The following is a 22,862-nucleotide window of genomic DNA, read 5'->3' as shown; positions in this document are numbered from 1 at the left end:
TGGGTTAAGGTGGTAGGAATAAATGAAAGGTGGAGGTGAAGCCCAGAGAGAGAGAACAACAGTCGAACAGACGTTGATCAGCCTGGGAAATCAATAGCTGCTAATCAGCATCTGAAGAAGAGTCATTGGGCTTACAATACTAACTCTGCTTTCTCTCCACAAATGCTGAGATTGCCTAGCAATTTCTGTTTTTGTTTCTGACTTCCAACATTCACAGTTCTTTGGTTTTTTTATTCGCTGTCAAATGAGGCCCCGTCTATTTTATTACATGGACGTAAAATATCCCGTGGCATTAGAGTCATAGAGTTGTACAGCATGAAAAGAAGCCCTTAGGCCCAACTAATCCATGCTGATTGGGTTTCCTAAACTGAGCTGGTCCCATTTTCCTGCATTCGGCCTATGTCCCTCTAAAATTTTCCTATCCAAATGTCTTTTAATTGTTGTAGTTGCACTCGCCTCTGTCATTTCCTCTGGCAGCTCGTTCCATAAAGTCTCCAACCTCTATGTGAAAAAGTTGCCCCTCAGGTCCATTCTAAACCTTTTCCCCCCTCACCTTAAACTCATGCCCTCTAGTTTTGGACTTCCCTACTCTGGGGAAAAGACCTTGGCTATTCACCTTATAGGGTCATGCAGAATGGAAACAGACCCTCTGGTCCAAATCATCCATGCTGACTAAACATTCCAAACAGACCTAGTTCTGTTTGCCAGCATTTGGTCCATATCCTTCTAAATCCCTCCTATTCATATAGTCATACAGGTGCCTTTTTAAATGTTGTAATTGTGCCTACCTCCACCACTTCCTCTGGGAGCTTGTTCCATACACATACCATCCTCTGTGTGAAAAAGTTACCCATCTGGTCCTTTTTAAATCTTTCCCTCTCACCTTAAACCTATGCCCTCTTCTTTTGGACTCCTCAGCTTAGGAAAAAGAGCTTAGCTATTCGCCCTATACATGCCTGTCATGGTTGTATAAACCTTCATAAGGTCAGCCCTCAGTCTCCAATACTTCAGGGAAAAAAAATGTCCCAACCTTATTTCAAATAAGAAAAGATGAGTTATCCCTGACATCCTGCCATTTCTTATCCCTGAGCCAAAATAACAAAAACAGGCTATCTCTTCATTCTATTTGTGGGAATTTACTGTGGGCACATTGACTACTGCATTTCCTGCATTACTTTGGTGACCACACATCTGAAATACAAAAATTGGCTGTGAAACATTTTGAGATGGTAATGAAAGGCATTAGTACAAGTATTTTATTTAGTATTTTCTCCTTCAGAATTTCTGTTCTCAGCATGTAGGTGTGTTCAGATGTATCCAGACAGATTTAGGTAACTGTGCATACATGGATAATGCCAACTGAATGTCCAAGGTACAAATACCCCTCACTAGCTTTCCTCTCGTGTTGCTTCTTCATCTCCTCCAAGACCAGCAATTATGTGTGTAGGCAATCAAATCATCTTCATGAATCAAACATAGTAAAGAGAATGCAACTTTATGGAGCTATTAGTGAGTTAATTTCCTGAAAAATACTTAATCATTAAAGAAGCATTAAGATAGGTATAAAGATATAACATAGGTTTATGTATCATGCCCTTTTAAGAGCTAAGATCCAGTATGAGACAAAAAACCTGTCTCTCTTTCAGCACCTGTTTTATACGTTGCAACCCTGATCTGGCTTTTTGCCCATAGTACAGGGCCTGGCCCCAATTTGCAACTTTTATGGAGTCTTAATGAGTCTGGTGCACAATGCCCACACAGGTTTGTAGTGTTACATGCGCTCCCGTGTTATAATATGACACAAGCTGTGCATTGACCACTGAACAGACCTCAGCACAGCATAACGGGGTCACTACTGTCCGACACATTCAATGCAAAAGAGAATTGTTAAGGATTGCACTACCAGCCCCGTAATTTGCATTATAAGAACTTAGAGGAAGGGCAATTGTGCTGCCAATAAACGTAACTCAATAACTTTTATTACCTAAATATATCTTTTCCACAAACTTATAAAACTCTCTAAAACCAGAAATTCTTTTGGATAGAGAATGAAGCTTTGTCTATACATCTATTTTTCCAAGCCAAATGTCTTTTTTCATTAGGCATGAAAACCCCGTAAATCTGACAGCAATAGAATACACATGATTTTCTAGCTTTTTCTCAGAACTGAAGAAGAGTCATAGATGGCTTGACAAAATACATTAACTCTGTTTCTTTCCCCACAAATGCTGCCTGGCCTGTTGAATTTCTCCACGGCACTTGGTTTTTATTTCAAATTTCCAGCACCTGCAGTATTATTTTGTTTTTATTTTTACTTTTATTTTTCATATCTTATTTCAAAAGTCATATATGAACAATCAATGTTTATGAAAAAAGTATCCCCAACAACCTCCTGAACAGCATGCTTGCTTTCTTGTCACCATTAAGATGAGAAAATGTTAGTTTACCTGGTGTTGTGACATCAGTCCAGCAGATGAATAGCACAGTAATCGCTGAGTAGTGAAGAGATGACAAAAAGATAAGATTTAGTAACAGTAGCAACTACATGGATACTGGCACCATGCATACAGATGATATTGCCAAGCAATAACAAGTTGAGGAGAAGCAAGAGTGAGTCAAGGTTCAAATCTTGGGAAAGTCTAGTGAGACAGTAATTCAATGGCACAGATGTGCTGTCAAAGGACAGTGTCACATCAAAGGAATTTGAACAAGTTACAGTGATAGCATAAGGAGCTAGATGCTGGTGGTTCTTTTAAAATCCAATATGAGGAAACATAGGATTAAGATTAAAACTGGGGAAATGGATGGAGAGATGTTCAAAACTATAAAAAAAGAAGTTTTTTTAGAAAACTGAGCAGGAACTAGAAGTCCTAACTTAGTAAGTTGCTGGCCAATCTAAAAGAACAACAAGTTCAAGTAAAACTGTCAACGAAACCAAGCCCAAGGATTATAAATGCATTAAACACATTGAACATTGAAGTATTTGCCACATGATACTGTGCAAAACTCTTTAAAATGTTTAAAGAAATGTAATACCCTTCAATAAATGACCACAATAATTAAATTAAATTTAGGAGAAAAAGACACCTGGCATAAAATAGTTTTGACTGCAGATAAACAAGGTGCTGAGGTTTCTAATGCCTTGATTAAAATAGTTTCTCCTTGTCCTAATTTTCCAGTTCTCTCATCCGGTGAATCATAGGAAGCCAGTTACATGCCTGACAATTACCCCAGATTTCTTTCATATCCTTCGTCAGGATCTATAGTAAAGGAAAAAGAGTTGAGCCCTGATTTTGCAGGCATGATGGAATCTGACTGAAGCTGAAAGCTGACACCATTTTTCAAGTAAAGCAGTGGCAAACAATGTAACTATGGCAACTTTTTTTCTCTCTAATATTCTTTAAAGAGCAGGCACACAGTGTTGTGACAGTGCACAAAGTGTTGTTTCAATTACATAATCTCATTACAATTAAGGCATCTGTTAATTTGAGATGATAAGGGTTGTATAAATTGCGAATATGTCACCCAAAGGAAGTCTATGTGAGTATGCAGCCTTACAGAGAAAGGAAAAGTACAAGAGAAATAATTTCAATTCGTCTGCAAATATCATCTTTTTCAGATAGCAGAAGAAACACCTTCTCAATTTCATTTGACACAGTAGTCTTCATGGATATTTAATCAGCATTTCATGTTACAAGCATGATTTATACAAGTTTATATCCATATTCATTTTTATTCAATTCCAGTTACTCACAGCATTGAATCATTTCCTTTATAGTAGATCTGCATGATAGGAAATGTTTATATATTAGAAATGGTTAAACTCTTCTTTATGACACCAAAAATAAATTTAGGCAATGACGCTGCTTTCCTTCTTGTTTTCAAATTGTCATTATCTTTACAGATAATTAGGTTGATGTGTATTTAGCAATAGGAATGTGCCAGCAGTTGAGACAAAAACTAAACGTAACATTAAAAGGTAAACTTCAGTCTTAAATGTAATATATTTATTTTTTCGTTTCGCGTAAAGATATTCAGAGTCTGCAAGACATTGAATATGGAGTAGACTTTAAAGTCACTTTAGCAGTCTGGATGGATATATATCACATACTGCATATTATGTAGAAAATTGCTCAATTACATTTAACTGTGAATAGGATCCATTTCTGACTTTGTTCCAAAAGCCTTCTCTTTCCAAGTTGGACTGTTTGGAGGATTGCATCAACTACATGTTAGCAGCACTGTATGTACTTACTGAACAAGGAAATCAAAATGGACTGAATCCTCCTTAAAATCCATCAGTTGTGTTTAGTACAGTGTCCTTCCTATGTTTAAATGCATCCGATTCCCCCAATTGTTTCATTTCTGAAGATTTTTGCAACTTTTTATTTTTATAAAAAATAATTTTACAGTGCATGCATTGTAAACTAATAACAGTGATGTTGAATAACAACCTAACAGCAAGGTAGGAGCAAATTACTGCAGATACTGGAATCTGTACTGAAGACAAAAGATGCTGGTGATAACAACAGGTCAGGCAGCATCTTTGGATAGAAAGCAAACAAACATTGGAAGTCTAGATGACTCTTGAAATGAAGCGCAGAGGGGGCAGCGTTTATACAATAATGGGGGATCAAGAACTTGTACTTATGTAACCCTTTTTAAAATAATTAAATATCCCAAGCATTTCACAGAATTGTTATCAAACAAAACAAAACACTGACTCAGTGATAATGAGAACTGCAGATGCTGGAGAATCCAAGATAACAAAGTATGGAGCTGGATGAACACAGCAGGCCAAGCAGCATCTCAGGAGCACAAAAGCTGACGTTTCAGACCGAGACCCTTCATCAGAGAAGGGGATGGGGAGAGGGAACTGGAATAAATAGGCATTCCACTCCCGCACATCCCAGATGTCCATGTTCTTCAAGGACCGCAGCTTTCCCCCTGCAGTGGTCGAGAACGCCCTTGACCGCATCTCCTGCATTCCCTGCAACACATTCCTCACACCCCGCCCCCCCCCCCCCATAACCGCCCCCAGAGGATCCCCCTTGTTCTCACATACCACCCCACCAACCTCCGGATGCAACGTATCATCCTCCGACACATCCGCCATCTACAATCCGACCCCACCACCCAAGCTATTTTTCCATCCCCACCCTTATCTGCCTTCCAGAGAGACCACTCTCTCCGCAACTCCCTTGTCCGCTTCACACTCCTCTCCAACCCCACCACACCCGGCACCTTCTCCTGCAACCGCAGGAAGTGCTACACTTGCCCCCACACCTCCTCCCTCACCCCATCCCAGGCCCCAAGATGACCTTCCATATCAAGCAGATGTTCACCTGCACATCTGCTAATGTGGCATATAGTATCCATTGCATCCGGTGTGGCGCCCTCTACATTGGGGAAACCGAGCGGAGGCTTGGGGACCGCTTTGCAGAACACCTCCGCTCGGTTTGCAAACAAACAACTGCACCTCCCAGTCACGAACCATCTCAACTCCCCCTCCCATTCCTCAGACGACATGTCCATCATGGGCCTCCTGCAGTGCCACAATGATGCCACCCGAAGGTTACAAGAACAGCAGCTCATATTCCGCTTGGGAACCCTGCAGCCCAATGGTATCAATGTGGACTTCACAAGCTTCAAAATCTCACCTTCCCCCACTGCATCCCAAAACCAGCCCAGTTCTTCCCCTCCCCCCAGTGCATCACAAGACCAGCCCAGCTCATCCCGTCCCCCCACTGCACCCCAAAACCGGCCCAGCCTGTCTCTGCTTCCCTAACCTGTTCTTCCTCTCACCCATCCCTTCCTCGCACCTCCATTTCCTACCTACCACCTCATCCCGCCTCCTTGACCTGTCCGTCTTCCCTGGACTGACCAATCCCCTCCCTACCTCCTCACCTATACTCTCCTCTCTACCTATCTTGTTTTCTCTCCATCTTCTGTCCGCCTCCCTCTCTCTCCCTATTTATTCCAGTTCCCTCTCCCCATCCCCCTCTCTGATGAAGGGTCTAGGCCCGAAACATCAGCTTTTGTGCTCCTGAGATGCTGCTTGGCCTGCTGTGTTCATCCAGCTCCACACTTTGTTATCTTTGACACTGACTCAAATGGCACTGGAGAGCCATGACATTGTACAACACTTTTCACTGTATTTTGTAACCAAATACGTGATAATAAATCAATCAATCAATCCATAAATCCATAAATATCACAAAATCCCTACAGTATGGAAGCTGACCATTCAGCCCATCCAGTCCAGACTGACTAGATTCTTTCCGAAGAGAATCCCAACCAAACACACCCCTCTACCTCATCACTGTAGCCATGCCCTCCCAATGGCCAATCCACCTTGCTTGGACATCACTGGACGCTGTGGGTAATTTAGCATGGCCAATCCATCTAACCTGCACATCTTTAGACTGGGGAGGAAACTGAAGTAACTGGAGGAAACCCACACAACCCAGGGGAAAATGTGCCAACTCCACACAGACAGTCACCCGAGACCGGAATGACAGGGGATTCAATTGTAAGTAGGTGTTTCTGTAGCTACAAATGAGAATCCAGGATGGTATGTAGCCACCCAGGTGCAAGGGCCAAGGATGTCTCGGAGCAGCTGGAGCCAGTTGTTGTGGTGGTGGATATAAGATATGGGTAAAAAAATAGGATGAGGTCCTACAAGGTGAATTTAGGGAGTTAGGAGCCGAACTGAAAAACGGGATTTCAATCTCAGAATTGCAACCAGTACCATGTGCTCGTCAGAGTAGGAATGGCAGGATAGGTAAGATGAATATTTGACTTGAGGAATGGCACAAGAGTGAGGGATTCATTGGATATGATGTAATTGGGATCACAGAGACCTGGCTCCAAGGTGTCCAAGGATGGAAACTCAACATCCAGGGGTATTCAATTTTCAGGAAAGATAGAGAGAAAGGAAAGGGAGGCAGAGTAGTGTTACTGGTTAAGGAAAAGATTAACATAAAAGTAAGGAAGGACATTAGCCTGGATGATGTGGAATCTGTATGGGCAGAGCTGCGGAACACCAAAGGGGAGAAAAATGTTAATAGGTGTTGTGTACAGACAGTTCTGTAGTTGAAATGAACTGATTAACAGTAACAATATTCAACTTTGTTATAACAGTGCAATTGTTGTAAGAAAGTACGACAATTTCAGAGGATGTACAAGTGTCAAAATCAACCTTTGATCCACTAGCAACGCTTACATATATAAAGAAGCTAAAACATGACACCACGTGTCTTTGGAAGAAAATCCAGAAGACCAATACATACCTTAATTAAAACACATATAATTATATGATGATATGTTACCTTAAGAGATACGAATCAATCTTTCTTAGGGGTAAATGATGACTCATCTGTAACCAGCCGTACATAGATTATAGATGTTCATAGTCATCCAAGTAAATTCAGATTTAATACTGGGGCAAGAGTCACTGTATTATCTGAGAAAAATCTTTTCAATGAAGGGGATGGATTTACAACTTTTCAACACAGAACTGCATGGTGCAGGCAGAACACCATTCAATACTCTGATCATAGATCAACACCATATGATACAAGTATACATCATCAGAATCGAACACTTCTAACTTCTGAGCAAAAACTCATGCGTCACTCTTAAAATTATACATCAATAAACTTTTTCATTTAAAAAACCTCAAACAGTTCAGAAGCCAAATACCAGTAATCAACTTAACTTTACTCAGCCTGAGGAAAACTTCATAAGTCGTAAAAAAATGTTCATGTTGGCATCTGACACCTTTTCATGATTCAGAGATGGGAAGATATAACTGATTTTACAGGCTTGGACGCATTCTTCAAAACATCTTTCAACAGCAGACAAATCTTCTAAAACTGATCATCGGACATCCTTGGCACCCTGGTAGACTTTCGATGCAGTCAACTCAGATGTTTACAGGAAGCTGTAACAAAACAGCACAACTGGCTTTACTGCCTGTGATTGAACCTTATTAAATGACAATGTTATCTAAAATAATGGAAAGATCACATGTGAGCACACTTCATTGCGACATTAGAAGGAGAAGACTAACTCTTTCATAAACACAACTGTCTTCTGTGACATGATTTGAAGAAACTAAACAAAGTCTAAGGGAAACAAACCTTCAACAGTGACATCGATGTCAATGGATGCCCCCGGCAAAAAATATCTGGGAATATCAAAGATCCACACGTTATAGTGTGGTAATGAACTAAACCTAAAAACTTCATCCTGCAGATCAGATGTCCAACCCACTCAAATCCATGAGGCATAAAGACATTGAAGAAGAATTAGGCATTTAGTTTTCCATTCGTTCGTGACTGATCTATTTCTCACCCCATTCTCCTGCCTTCTCCCCATAACCCTTGATCCCCTAACTAATCAACAACCTATCTATCTCTGCCTTAAAGATACTCAATGACTTGGCCCCCACAGCCATTTGTGGCAATGAGTTCCACAGATTCACCAACCTTTGGCTGAAGAAATTCCTCCACATCTCTTTTCTCAAGGGTGGTCCCTAAAACTGTAAGGCACTGCCCTCAGATCCTAGTCTCTCCTGTTTGTGGAAATATCTTCTTCACATCCACTCCATCCAGGCCTCTCAGGACTCTGTAAGTTTCAGTCAAATCCCTCTCATCATTCTAAACTTCATTCAGTACAGACTCAGAGTCATCAACTGCTATTCATATGTCATATCCTCATATCCAGGATCATTTTTGTATACCTCCCCGGACCCCTTTGAACCTGCATATTAACCTTTAGAGAATCCTGAATTAGGACTCCCAAGTTTCTTTGTGGTTCAAATTTCTAAAACCTTTCCTCATTTAGAAAATAGTGTACATCTCTGTTCTTCCTACCAAAGTGCATAAACTTACACTTTTCCAGATTGCAATCTATCTACCCCTTCTTTGCCACTCCCCTGGCCTGTCCAAGTCCTTCTGAAGCCTCAGAGATAATGGGAACTGCAGATGCTGGAGAATTCCAAGATAATAAAATGTGAGGCTGGATGAACACAGCAGGCCAAGCAGCATCTTGCTCCTGAGATGCTGCTTGGCCTGCTGTGTTCATTCAGCCTCACATTTTATTATCCTTCTGAAGCCTCCCTGCTTCCTCAACACTCTCTGTCCCTCCACCTATCTTTGTGACATTTGCAAACTTAGCAACAATGCCCTCAGTTCCTGCCCCAGATTGTTAATGAATGCTAGTAATCAAATATGTATAATAGTTGTGGTCCAATAACTGACCACTGCTGACCTCCACTAGTCACTGGCTGCCATCCTGAAAAAGGTCCCTTTATTCCCAGTCTCTGCCATCTTTCAATCAGCCAATCTTCTATCTGTATCCCCAACATCATGGGGTCTTATTTTATTTAGCAGCATCCAGTGCAGCACCTTGTCAAAGACCTTCTGAAAATCCAAATGGATTTGTGTCCATTGGCTCTCCTTTATCTAATGTCACCTCCTCAAAGAATTCTAACAGATTTGTCAGGCATGACCTCCATTGATGAAGCTGTGCTGACTCTGAAACAAAAGCAGAAATTGCTGGTGAAGCTCAGCAGATTGGGCAGCATCTGTGAAGAGAAATCAGAGTTAATATTTCAGGTCTAGGTTCCTCGGAACTCAATAGGGCTCAGCCCTTTTTAACTATGCACTTCCAAGCACTCCACAATCTCATCCTTAATAAATGGAATTTACAATCTTTCAATGGCTGACGTCATGCGAACTGGCCTGTAGTTTCATCAATCATTTAAGAACTGATTTAGAATGTCAGAGGTTGGGTGGAGAGGATGGGTAGTGATAACTCTCCTTTACTGATTTCAAACAACTGCATAAACAATTTAAAACCAGCAAAGATTGGTTGATGGCATTGTGTAAGATGGTGCCTTAAAGTGGTAGCTGACGTCATAAATTAAACTCCACCTATCAGGATATAAGAATTGCCCTAGTAGGAGCTGACCAGTTTTGTGTTTGTTACCAAATCACTGTGAGAAAGTTTCAATAGTAGTTCTACGGCTTTACTCTTAAGTTGAGCTTGATGTCTACAGACCATCATTTATCAGACCGTGATGTAACAAGGTAATAAGTAATATATAATAAACATGTTTACTACTCATCAGGGTTGACGCTATGTTCAGCTGAAGAGTTTGCATGGGCATCCTCCCCAACATGATATTAATACTTACACTAAGACCAGCAAGAAGGGTTGGTGGCAGTAAAACTATCCAAAGCTTCTCAGCCCCAACATCATAATCGGCAGTGCCTGAAAAGAGAGAATGCTTAATAATATCTGCTAATATGGGAAGCAGGAAGGGAATTTGGCCACCAGTTCAGTGGAAGTAGGGTTGAGGGAACACAAGGTGGGTACCATTGGCATGATGAGTTCTGACAAGGTATGAGGACAGAAGTATAAGGAGAAAATGATGTGAGTTCAGGGGTAGCACTAAGGGGAGCTTCAGAGGAAGCTTAGCCCAGCGCCTGCAAGAAGGAAAAAAATGGCAGATGCAGTTGTCCATTTGGTTTCAACCTTAAAGACAAAGAAGCTGCCTTTTAGTTGATTAAAAAGTTGGGGTTGTCTTTGCATTTTTGGATGTTCCTGTAATAGCTTTAGATGTCAAAAGCAAGTGTCAGCTACAGCTTTATGTGGTCCAAACTAGATCCAACGGTAAATGCCTTCACTGGTTTTCTGACATATCAAGTCTGTATCCCTTGTACTCAAGGGTAGGAGGTGAGGATCATAGGGATATTACACTGAAACAGCAGCTAGATGTGTTACATGTGTAAGTTAGGCCTGGGATGGTGGTGAGATTAAACCACATTTTTGAGGCAGCAATGAGAGGCTTACTATTATATCTAAGTTACTCATTATAGTCATGTTCCTCAATTATAAATTTTTGGACTTGAGTTCAGACCTGATGTAATCCCATTGGTTTTGTTTTTATTATGTTCAATATCTCAAAAATACTGGGCATTAGATGCAACTAATTATGATGGAAGCTCTTGATTTAACACTCAAGAATATGATTTATTAGACTTGAAGAAATAAATGAACTGATGCCCCCTATGGAGGATCATATCCCAAAAATCTGCTTTTTAAAATTTGCTGTCAGAAAATAGCTAATGCTGGCAAGGTTAGATTTGATGCTTTCCTGAAATACAAAGCCTTTGCCATAGAAATTGTTAGTTTTACGTAGGTCACTTCCATGGTGCTGATAATCAAGTACATAGGGTGAAACTGGAGTCATGGATAGGCTAGACTAAGTAGGAATGGCAGCTCCTTCCATCAAGGCCTCTTATGAATCAGTCAGCATTTATAACAATCCAACAGCTTTATAGTTTATTGCAATCAACTTATGACCTCTGAATTGCTAGTTCATTGCCATGCCCATAAATCAGGTGAAGCTTAATAGGTCAGAATGACAAACAGAGCTGAAGGTGGGAAAGATGTGTCTAAGTTGAATGGATTTGCTGTGCATTGTTGAGTAAAATCTTATGCTGCAGCAAGTCACCTCATTCTTCAAATATTGAAGTTATCCAATAGATCTCTGATAACATTTCACATGGCAAGGCCAGCATTCAACTTAAGCACATTTAAAGGATTGCTGGACTGAGATGAGGAAAGGAATCTATGGAGGGGGAATGGGTCATTGTGCAAGAGAATGTTGTTGAGAAAGACAACAGTGGGGATAAAGAAAATGGGAGAGAAAGGAAGGGAGGAAATTTATGGATAGGTGAGTGTAAGGTAAGAGAGAATAGAGAAGAGAGGAATAAACTAGAAGGGTAGTTGAAGGAGAGAAAGTAACAGAAGAAAGTAAAGAGGTGCTTAACTCAGAGTTCTCCACAGTTAAGGCAATATTGTCAATTGGGCAGGGCCTCAGGTGGAAGACTAAGTTTGTCCTCATTGAGAATGGAATTGTGGGTGAACCACTACTAATAGTGACTGGGAAGGTTGGGTAAGGGGTAAATTTCTACATGTCAGAGAGATTAGTTGTTAGATTCGATCTAGTCTGGTTGGGGAGTTGGGCTTGCTGAAGATATTCCTATTTGTTGGGGTTGCTGGGATTTCTGTTTGGTGGGAGTAGATAATCAGGTATATTCCCAGAGGGAGAGAGAGTTATCCATTCATAGAATCACAGAAATCTTACAGCACAAAAAAAGTGGTTAACTAGTCTGTCATGTCCCACTTACTCTTTAACTTCAATTCATTTAGTGCTATCCCCCAAACTTTTCCCCATAACTGACTGCATGCATTCTTTTTATATAATAACCTAATTCCTTTTGGAAATGCCTTGATAGAGCCTATCTCCACCATGCATTCTGGCCGATAAACCAGCACAAGAGACAGAGTGAACACCAAATAAAACGGGGTAGAGAGGGAGAAAACATCTCGGAGTGATACCACAGGAAAGTCATGATTGATTAGCTGTTTAGCAGCTGCTTTTGGAGACTGTGTCTCAAATCCAGTAATTTCGAAGTTGGTAAATTTCTGAATGAACACAGGGCAAGTAAGTGTTTAAAGGCGCAGGTGAAGGATTTGTTTTGTGGGTGAGAACAAGGAATTCCTCCTTTCTAATCCTCTCCAGCTTTATTGTTGGTAGTGTATGATTAAACTTAAAAATAATTTTAAAGTCGGTAAGTTAAAGTAAACTGAAACAAATGTCTGAATAAGCTTGAGCTGCAAGTTTCAGTGATGTGTAAGATATGTCTCTGGTGGCGGGCAAACAGCTGGAGGTCATGATCTACACTGATATGAACAACATGGGTAGGAAAGAATAACACAGTGTGAAGCTGGAGAACTCTGACTCCAGCATCTGCAGCTCTTCCTATCTCATAGGTAAGAAGGGGTCTTGCAATCAGAATTAGGGAGCCACATAGAAAATTATCAAGCAGGAATTCTAAAATAGTAAATCCCAGGTTACTGCCAGCCCCCAGTGCCATGCAGAAGTGAGTATAGATACAGAAGGTCAAGACAGACAAATACATGCCTGGAAGATTGTGACGGAGTGAGGAATTTAGATTTGTGGGGCACTGGGACTGACTCTGAGGTAGGTGGTGTCTGCACAAACCAGACAGATTACATCTGTGCAAGGTCAGGACGAAATTTCTTGTTTGGCATTTTGCCAGTGGGGAGGGCTTAAACTAATTCAGGAGGTGTGTAGGAACCAAGAGAGAATATTAGAAAGCATTATCAGGTTGCACAAGATGCTGGGAGAGGCGAATAACTCATAAATAGAAATAATATGTTAATAGGTGGAGTTGCAGGAAGGGAGTAAGTGATGAAGTGAGTGAACAGGTTAGAGAGTTACAGGCACAGTTTGCTATATGGAATTATAAAATTGTGGCGTAACAGAGTCTTGGGTCAAGGAAATGCAGTCTTGGTGTTAAACTAACCCAGTTGCAAGGTGTTCAGGAAAGTTAGGAAATAAGGGTTACATTTTTGATGAAGGAAAGCATTGCAATATGAAGAATAAGTATGTTTCAGAAGGTTCAAGTACAGAATAAATTTGGCTACAGCTAAGAAATAAGAAGGGTGAAATTACAATGCTTTGTGTAACCCATCAACCACCAACTGGAACAAAGAATATAGAGGGACAAATCAGCAGGAAGTTGCAGATAGGAGCAAACATCACAAGAGTTGTGTAAAGACTATGTCATTGTATTTTTCTGTATTTTTGATCATGGATTGAAATGGGAAATAGACTATTGAAAAAGCTGGGATTATTGAAGGTCCTGTGACACTCTTTGAAAGCAAGTGTTATTTGCAATGTTCTTTATTCAAGTGGTGGGGAATGTTTAGTTGCAGATGAGCTAGCACCAGGGATCAGGTACAAAGAGAGAGTTAGCAAGCAATAAGAGGCAAGTTGGACTGTAGAGTGATGACTGGCTTTTGACAACAAGATTTTCTGCCTGCCAACAACTATGTGATTGGCTGCCAGGTAGGTGAACAGCTAGTGATTGTGAATGAGATGGTCAGAAGCCTTCAGGCCTCCAGAAAGGAAGTTTCTGCCTTGGTCTCTTCAGTAAAAGAAACATAAAACCCAAAGAAAGTCAATTTATTTTCCCCTCACCAGTTGCTGTAAACTGAGATAATGGGGACTGCAGATGCTGGAGAATCCAAGATAATAAAATGTGAGGCTGGATGAACACAGCAGGCCAAGCAGCATCTCAGGAGCACAAAAGCTGATGTTTCGGGCCTAGACCCTTGCTGTAAACTGATGCTTTTAGCAAATAAGACAGAGATTTTAAATGTAGTGATTCAATATTTCTGAGCAAGTGAAAGAGCAAGATGACTGCATGACAGGTCATGGTAGGGCAAAAGGATAGTCTCAGAAACATTGTGGGCAAAGGGCATTGATCAGCTGCCTCAGTTTTTCCCACCATCCATGACAACCTTTCCTTTTCTGTCTTTGTCTGAATGTCGGTCTGCATGTTATATAGGGTGAGCTTCATAAGAGGGTTAGAGCTTCAATTAGTAGTGTTTTATGTTGATGGTTCATAAGTGTTTGCCTGTAGCTAGAATCTATTTGTAATAAGTAGTAATCATTGTTAAATACAGAAACTTGGTCCATCTATTTTTTTTTAACCAACCTGGGTCTAAAAGACAGGTAAACTGGGATATTTTGTGTACTTCTATAAAATTCCTAACTTTTGTGATGGCTCCAGGATTTATTTCCAATGTGCTACCCCACTGAAGCATGAAAATAGTTATAATTGAGAATTTAATTCCCCACAGATAGACTGGGATAGTGGTGGATACTGGTAAGGTGAGGGGCAGCAGGGGACAAATGTTCTTTGATTGTCTTTAGGAAAATTTCGTACATCTGCATGTGTCCTCTCCAACAAGAGAGGAGGTGTAAGTAGATCTGCATTTTGAAAAGCAGAGTGGGACAAGTAAATCAGTGACATTAGCGAAGATTAATGGTTAGTGATCATTGTATCGTAAGGTTTAGGGCAATGTTGGAGAATGACATTGCTCAATCCAGAGTAACAATAACCAACTGGTGAAGTCCAGACTTCACTGGGACAAGAATGCAGTTGAATGTTGACAGGAAAAGCAATAGCTGAACAAAGACTATTTTCAAAGAGGAGAACGTTTAGTACAGCCAAGGGATATTTCCTCAAAAGAGAGTGGTAGGACAAACAAATCTGAGCTCTTTGGACAACAAAGAAGATAGAGATGAAGTTAAAAAATAAAACATGGCCTTATGACAGGTGTCATGTAGCAAATACAATTGAGAATCAAGCTGAAGAGAGAAATTCAGAAGTACAGCAAAAAAAAGGAAGCAAATAGGGATGCGAAAACAAACTGGCAGCTGTCAAAAAGGGAAATACCAATGTCTCCTGCAAGCACATAAATAGTAAGATAGTAGTAAAAGTAGGGTAGGGCTGGTTATTAACCAAAAAGGGGATTTTTACATAGGAGCAAGAGGTATGAGTGAGGTGAACACTTGAATAACTTGTATCTATCTTGACCTAAGAGGTAAACACTGCTCAGGCCCTGTTGACAGAGGAGGAAACCTGATCACTGGAAAGGTTTAAATCTGATAAGGATAAGGTATTGGATAAGCAATTGGTACTTAAATTTGACAAGGCTCCAGTTCTGGATTAGAATCATTAAATTTGGTGAAGGAATTTAGAGTAGAAACTACAGAGGCATTGCAGTAATTTTGCAAACTTCCCTGGATTTGGTGGAGTGGGAGCTGGTGAGGGTGGTGAGTGCTGAAGCTCAGGAAATTGCAGTTAAAAATTGAGGTTAATTTAGAAGGATTGGCATGGATTTGTTAAGAAAATATCATTTCTAAGTTGCTGGAAATGTTTGAGGAGATAACGGGGAGGGTTAATGAGTGAAAGGCTATTGATGCAATGTGCACCAAAATGTATCTGATACAGTGCCATACAACAAACTTGTGAGAAACGTTACAGGCCACAAAATTATCAGGTCAGTAGTAATGACGATAAAGAATTGTCTAAACATTAAGGCCCTCTTGTGGTGCAATGGTAATGTCCCTTCCACTGGAGTAGGAGGTCCACCTGCTCCAGAGGTGTGTGATAATATCTCTGAACATTTTGATCAGAAAAATAGATTACATTTTAACAAATAGAGAAAAGTGTTTTGTTGACAGGTATCTTTTAGAATGGATAAAGGTTTATAGTAGAGTTTCTCATAGGTCAGTATTGGGGCCCTTGCTTTTCCTCATATATATACATAAATTATCATGATTTTGGAAGTTTCAAAGTTTGCTAATCGTGCAAAACTTGGAACAATTGTAAACTGAACAATATAATCGTGGACCATTTCAAAAATAAGTTCAGTTGGCGGAGTGGGTGAATTAGTGCCAGATGAAGCTCAATACAGTAAGTGTAAGGAACAAGTTGGTACAAAGAACACAGATGTTATATAAAATAAAGGGTACAATTCTAAAAATTGTGCCAGATCAGAGAAATCTGGATTTATATATGCAAAAGTCATTAAACATGGTAGGACAGGCAAAGTGAATTCTTGAAACTGCATAAGCTATGCTAGGCATCATTTATAGTGCATGCAAGAACAAGAAGGCCACGCTGAACTTATACAGGTTATTGGTCAGACCTCAGCTGGATTATTATGTATCGTCTGGGTGTCACATTTTAGGGAAGATGTAAATGCATTGGAGACAGTGCGGTAGAGGATTACGCCAATGTTTCAAAGGATAAGAAACTTCAGTTATGAGGAAAGATTGAAAGGGTTGAGATGGTTTTCCTTGAAAAGGAGAAGGCTGAAAGGAGATTGGTACAAGTTTACAAAGTCATGAGTTGCTTGGACAGAGTAGATGATGGATAACTCATTTCAACTCATAAAAGGATTGAGAACCAGAGGCACAGTTTTAAAGTGTTGTGCACAAGTTACAAATGTAAGGTGAGAAAAGACTTTATCATGCAGCAAGTGGTTCAGATTTGGAATGCACTGCATGAAAGTATGTCGATGGCAGGGTCAATGGAGAAATTCAAAGGATATCGAATGATTATTTAAATCGAAACAATGTGTAGGGTTATGGGGAAAAGGAAGGATATCGGTGTGAAGTCAAAACACTCAGAGGACAGGCCAAATATCCTTCTGTTGCACTGTGACAAATCTTTAATTCTGTGCTAAACCTCAGAATTAGCATTGTATTGATTCCTATAGGGAATGAAGCTTCCAGGTTTATTTGGGGTAGACAAGTATAGTTGTCATTGTATTAGCCTTAGGGTCTTGATGAAGAAGCAAAAGAAAGTCTTCTCATCCTATTTTGTTCTGTGAATAGTTGTCTTTTCCTGGTGGATTCCTCCTTTAGCCCAGAAGTGGGAGGTGATGGTCTAGTGGTATTATCGCTGGACTGTTAATCCAGAGTTCCAGATAACATTCTGGTGATTGGGTTCGAATCCTGCTATAGCAGATGGTGGAATTTGAATTCAATAAATATCTGGAATTAAGAATCTAATTATGATCATGAATCCTTTATTGATTGTCAGGGGAAAAACCCATCTGCTTCACTGATGCCCTTTAGGGAAAGAAACTGCCATCCTTATCTGCTCTGGCCTATATGTGACTCCAGACCCACAGCAATGTGGTTGACTCTTAACTGCCCCTGGCCCCTAATGAATACTGCCTAGCCAGTAATGCCACTCATTCCAAGAATGAATAAAGCAGGGGGAAAGAAAACTCCTTGTCTCTGAATAGAAGAAGACTGTTTTGATTAGATTAGATTCCCTACAGTGTGGAAACAGGCCCTTCGGCCCAACAAGTCCACACCGCCCCTTGAAGCATCCCACCCAGACCCATCCCACTATAACCCACACACCCTGAACACTACGGGCAATTTAGCACGGCCAATCCACCTAGCCTGCACATCTTTGGACTGTGGGAGGAAACCGGAGCACCCGGAGGAAACCCACGCAGACACGGGGAGAATGTGCAAACTCCACACAGACAGTCACCTGAGGCTGGAATCGAACCTGGATCCCTGGTGCTGTGAGGCTGCAGTGCTAACCACTGAGCCACCGAGCCATCAATATCATACTAACTCAAAATTGTCATATCCTGGCATCCACATGTGCACAGCAAGATTTGCTAGGTATCAGGAGTGGCAACACAGGTTTCTTCCTCACTTATCTAGGGTAAAGTGCAAATAAGTCTACTGTCCACAGCTGGACAAACCAGGTGCTCCTCAAGCATCCATTTCCTCTACCATTTTGGTTTCAGTGAGTAGTAGCTACAGGGTGAACTACAGCAAAATGCCAAGAATACTTCAACATTTCCTTCAAAACCCCTGACCTCCACTATTCCATCTGCCAGAAGCACCAGGGTGATACTCACATAGAGTCACAGAGACTTACAGCTCAGAAACAGACCCTTCAGTCCAACTTATCTGCACCAACCAGTCATCCTCATCTGACCTAGTTCCATTTGCCAGCATTTGGCCCATATCCCTCTAAACCCTTCCTATTCATATACTCATCCAGATGTTTCCTAAATGTTGTAATTGTATCTGCCTTCACCACTTCCTCTGGCAGCCTGTTCCACACACTTCACCCTCTGCATGTAAAAGTTACTCCTCAAGTCCTTTTTAAATCTTTCCCCTCTCTGCCTAAAACTATACCGTCTAGTTTTGACTCCCCCACCCTGGGTAAAAGAATTTGGCTATTCACCCTATCCATGCCCCTCATGATTTTATAAACTTTGAAAAGGTTAACCCTCCACCTCTGGTGCTCCAAGGACAATGGCCCCAGCCTATTCAGTCTCTCCTTATAATTCAAACCCTCCAGTCCCTGCAACATCCTCGTAAATATTTTCTGGTTTAACAACATCTTTCCTGCAGAAGGTCAACCAGAATTATATGCAATAGTCCAAAAGTGGCCTCACCAATATCCTGTGCAGCCACAACATGACATCCCAACTCCTATACTCAATATTCTGACCAATGAAGGCAAGTGTGCCAAAGCCTTCTTCATCATCCTGTCCTCTTATGATTCTACTTTTGAGGAACTATGCACCTGCACCTTTAGATGCCTTTGTTCAGCAACACTACCCAGGACCCTACCATTAACTGTATAAGTCCTGGCCTGGTTTGCCTTACCAAAATGCAACACCTCACAGTTATCAAAATTAAATTCCATCCGTCACTCCTGGACCTATATGATTAAGGTTTCATTGTATTCTGAGATAATCTTCTCCACAGTCCACTGCACCACCAATTTTGGTGTCATCTGCAAGCTTACTAACCATACCGCCTATATTCATATCCAAATCATTTACATAAAAGTTGAGAAGCAGTGGGCCCAGCACCAATCCTCATGGCACACTGCTGGTCACAGGCCTCCAGTCTGAAAAACAGCCCTCCGCTACTACCCTCTGTCCTTTACCTTCAAGCCAATTTTATATCCATTTGATTAGCTTTCCCTGCCTCTCATGTGATCTAATCTTACTAACCAGCATGCCATGCAAAACCGTGTTGAACGCTTTGCTGAAGTCCACATAGACTACGTGTACAGTTCTACCTACATCAATCTTCTTTGTCACTTCTTCAAAATCTCAAACAAGTTAGTGAGACCTGATTTCCCATGTTGACTATGCCCAATCAGTCCTTGCCCTTCTAAATGCATGTAAATCCTGTCCCTCAAAATCTGCTCCAACAACTTACTCACAACTTCTCATATACTAGGACACCAGCTTATCCACGTCTTCGTCCAAGACTCAAATTATTCTGACTTAGAAGTTTATTTCCATTCTTCCTTTGTTGCTCGTTAATAATCCTGGAGCTCCCTACACAACAGAACTATGAATTAATTTTGCCATATGCTCTCCAATGCTTCAAAAGGCTCATCATCACCTTTTAATGGGCAGCCTGGGATGGGCAATAAATCCTCATCTTTCAGAAGGTCTTACCAGTGATGCCAACAACCCAAGATTAAACATTTTTAAAATACACAATTTTCAAATGTATATGGTGGATCTCAGCTTGTATATACTCATTTCATTTATAACTTACTTCCAGTTTGATTCCTTGTGGTTCCTGGACATACTTGCATGTTCTGCTAATTGTAATCGTTAGGGTTTTCTCTCCAAGATTCTTTTTAACCTTCCTTTTATTTTGGCCTATGTAGCTAAATCTGTAGATGCTTCTCTTGCTGCCTTGTGCTCTTGTTATTTCTGGTCTGAAATGATTATGATTTCCTTTGGAATTATAGAGTTTTTACAGCATGGAAAGTAGACCTTCAGCCCATTGTATCTGTGTTGGTCAGCAAACGTCCATCTATTCTGATCCTATTTTCCAGCATTTGGCCTGTAGTCTTGTAGATGATGGAGCTTCAAGCGTTCATCTAAATAGTTCTTAAATGTTTTGAGGATTCTCATGTCTCCCACTTTTATAAGCAGTGAGTTCCACAACGTTTTGAATGAAAACGTTTTTCCTCAAATCGTCTCTAAATTTCCTGTGCCTTTCCTTAAAACTGTGTGCCCAGTTATTGACCTGTCTACTAATGGGAAATGTTTCTCCCTGTCTATGCTGTCTGTGATTCTCAGAACCTTATACATCTCAATCAGGATCCCCCCTCAACCTTCTTTTCTCGAAGGAAAACAACCATAGCCTATCTAGATAAAAACCAAAAGAACTGCGAATGCTGTAAATCAAGAACAAAAACAAAGTTGCTTGAAAAGCTCAGCAGGTCTGGCAGCATCTGTGGAGGAGAAAACAGAATTAATGTTTGGGTCCGGGTCCGGTTCAGTTCTGAGGAAGGGTCCCCAGACCCAAAGCATTAACTCTGTTTTCTCCTCCACAGATGCTGCCGGACCTGCTGAGCTTTTCCAGCAACTTTGTTTTCATAGCCTATCTAGTTTCTTTTCACAGCTCAATCTCTCAGCTCCAGCAACATTCTGGTGAATGATTTTTGCAACCTCTCCACTGCAAGCACATCCTTCCTATAATGTGGCAACTAGAACTGCACACAACATTCCAGCAGTGGCCTAACTAATGTGATATACCAAACATAACTAACGTGATATACCAAACATAACTAACCACCGAAACCTTCTTGTTCTTGTATTCAGTGCCTTGATTAATAAATGCAAGCATTCCATATGCCTTCTCCTCCATCTTAGCTACCTGTCTTGCTGCCTTCAAGGATCTATGGATATGCACATTAAGGTCCCTTTGACTCTGTACTTCCTAAGTCCTACCATTCAATATGTATTCCCTTGTCTTGTTAATCCTCCCAAAATGCATTACCTCACACTTTTCAGGATTAATTTTCATTAACTACTGTTCAGTCGATCTGACCAGCCAATTATATCATCCTGTAGTTTAAGGCTTTTGTCCTCACTATTTACTACACCACCAATTTTCCATTAATGTTCAAAACAAACAGCAAGAAAACATGGACTGAACCCTATGGTATAAATTCTAACTGGCTTCACTGTTTCCCTAGTTACTCCTTTGCCCATGATATACTTGTAAAATGCCTTTAGATTTTCCTTAATGTTACCCACCAGTGATTTTCTTTTTTAAAAATCACCTCTTCACTCTCCTAATTTCTATATTTAAGCAATGCTTCGATACAACACTGCTATGACTTCTTCAAAAGTCACAAAAGACTAAAAAAAGTTAATTCTATTTCTATCTCCACAGATGATGTCAGACCTGCTGAGTTTCTCCAGCATTTTGTGTGTTTGTTTCAGATTTCCAGCATCTGCAGTAGTTTACTTTTTTCCTGATTGGCAACTGCTATTATGTGCAGTAAATTCTGGAGTATAAGTTGAATATAATAATGACTGATCAAATTATTTTGCCAATAAATAGTTGCATTATTGCCATGCTTTCCTTTGTCTATTTCTTTCCAAGTGTTCTCCCCTCAATCCCAAATCAAGATAATCACAAATTAAATTTGCTCATGTTTCCATATCCAAACCATTTGACCTTTCAAGCTCTCAGGAAACTAGTGTTTTTTTCTAATCTGCCATGCCACACATCAAATATATTCTCCAACCAGCCAGTCATATTGACACTGAAAAGCAACTGAAAAGAATGCTTTTATAAACTATCTGCAATGAACCCAATCATTAAAATAAATCAACAGGAATCACTAGAAACACACGCAACTCATTACACATACATACTTACACACAACCACGCTTAGCCCAGTAAATAATCTAGCTCTGTGTCACGGATGTTTCTGGCAACTTTCTAAATTGTTTAGTATTAACGTTTTTTTAAAAAAAATCTTTCAGTTCAAATTTCCTCTCTTTTTCACCTGCTTTCCTCTATCCTGTCCCTCTTTGCTCCAATCCGCTTTTCCCCTCTTTCTGACCTAATCGCAACCCATTGACCCTTCCCAAACTTAACACCATGACTTTTACACTTGATTTATGGTGTGCCTGTGAAGGGTCAGGCCTGGTTTTAGTACCGAGTTATAATCACTACTAATGTCTTTATTGGGCTACTGTGCTTCTCAGGAAAATTGACATTAAAATTTTTACTTTTTCCCATTGTTATTTGTTTATACTGCCATAAACAACTGTTATCAAATGACACAGGAAGTCTAAAGCAGAGTGTTTAGGTAATTGTTCTATTGCACTGACAAGAAACCTATATATTAGTCTTAGGAGTGTGTAATTTCCCACAATACTATTAGACTATATCAGAGGCGTGGACGCCTAGGGGAGGTTTGAAGAGCTGTTCGCGTGAGGTAATCACACAATAACAGAGGCAGTTTCTCATATATTACCAAGCGAAACTTTCAAAGTAACGGTATTGCCATTTTATTGTTCATCCAATGCCGCACCCGCACGGTCGCCCCACGTATTATTTCGGCAACCCCGGCGATGGCTGCACT

General features: G+C 40.5%; 1 protein-coding gene across 1 annotated transcript in view; it reads right to left on the bottom strand.

Annotated features, from left to right (window-relative positions):
- Positions 1-6,100: 6,100 nt before the first annotated feature.
- Positions 6,101-22,862, bottom strand: part of gas1a (growth arrest-specific 1a) — a 35,665-nt gene continuing 18,903 nt past the window's right edge. Inside the window, exon 2 of the mRNA XM_048528045.2 lies at positions 6,101-7,945. Coding sequence (XP_048384002.1) covers positions 7,936-7,945 — 10 coding nt within the window. The 3' untranslated portion in view covers positions 6,101-7,935. The remainder of the gene's footprint in view (positions 7,946-22,862) is intronic.

This window comes from Stegostoma tigrinum, chromosome 3 (genome assembly GCF_030684315.1).
Source record: "Stegostoma tigrinum isolate sSteTig4 chromosome 3, sSteTig4.hap1, whole genome shotgun sequence".
Lineage (NCBI taxonomy): Eukaryota > Metazoa > Chordata > Chondrichthyes > Orectolobiformes > Stegostomatidae > Stegostoma > Stegostoma tigrinum.
This window is presented reverse-complemented; position numbering and strand designations above follow the sequence as displayed.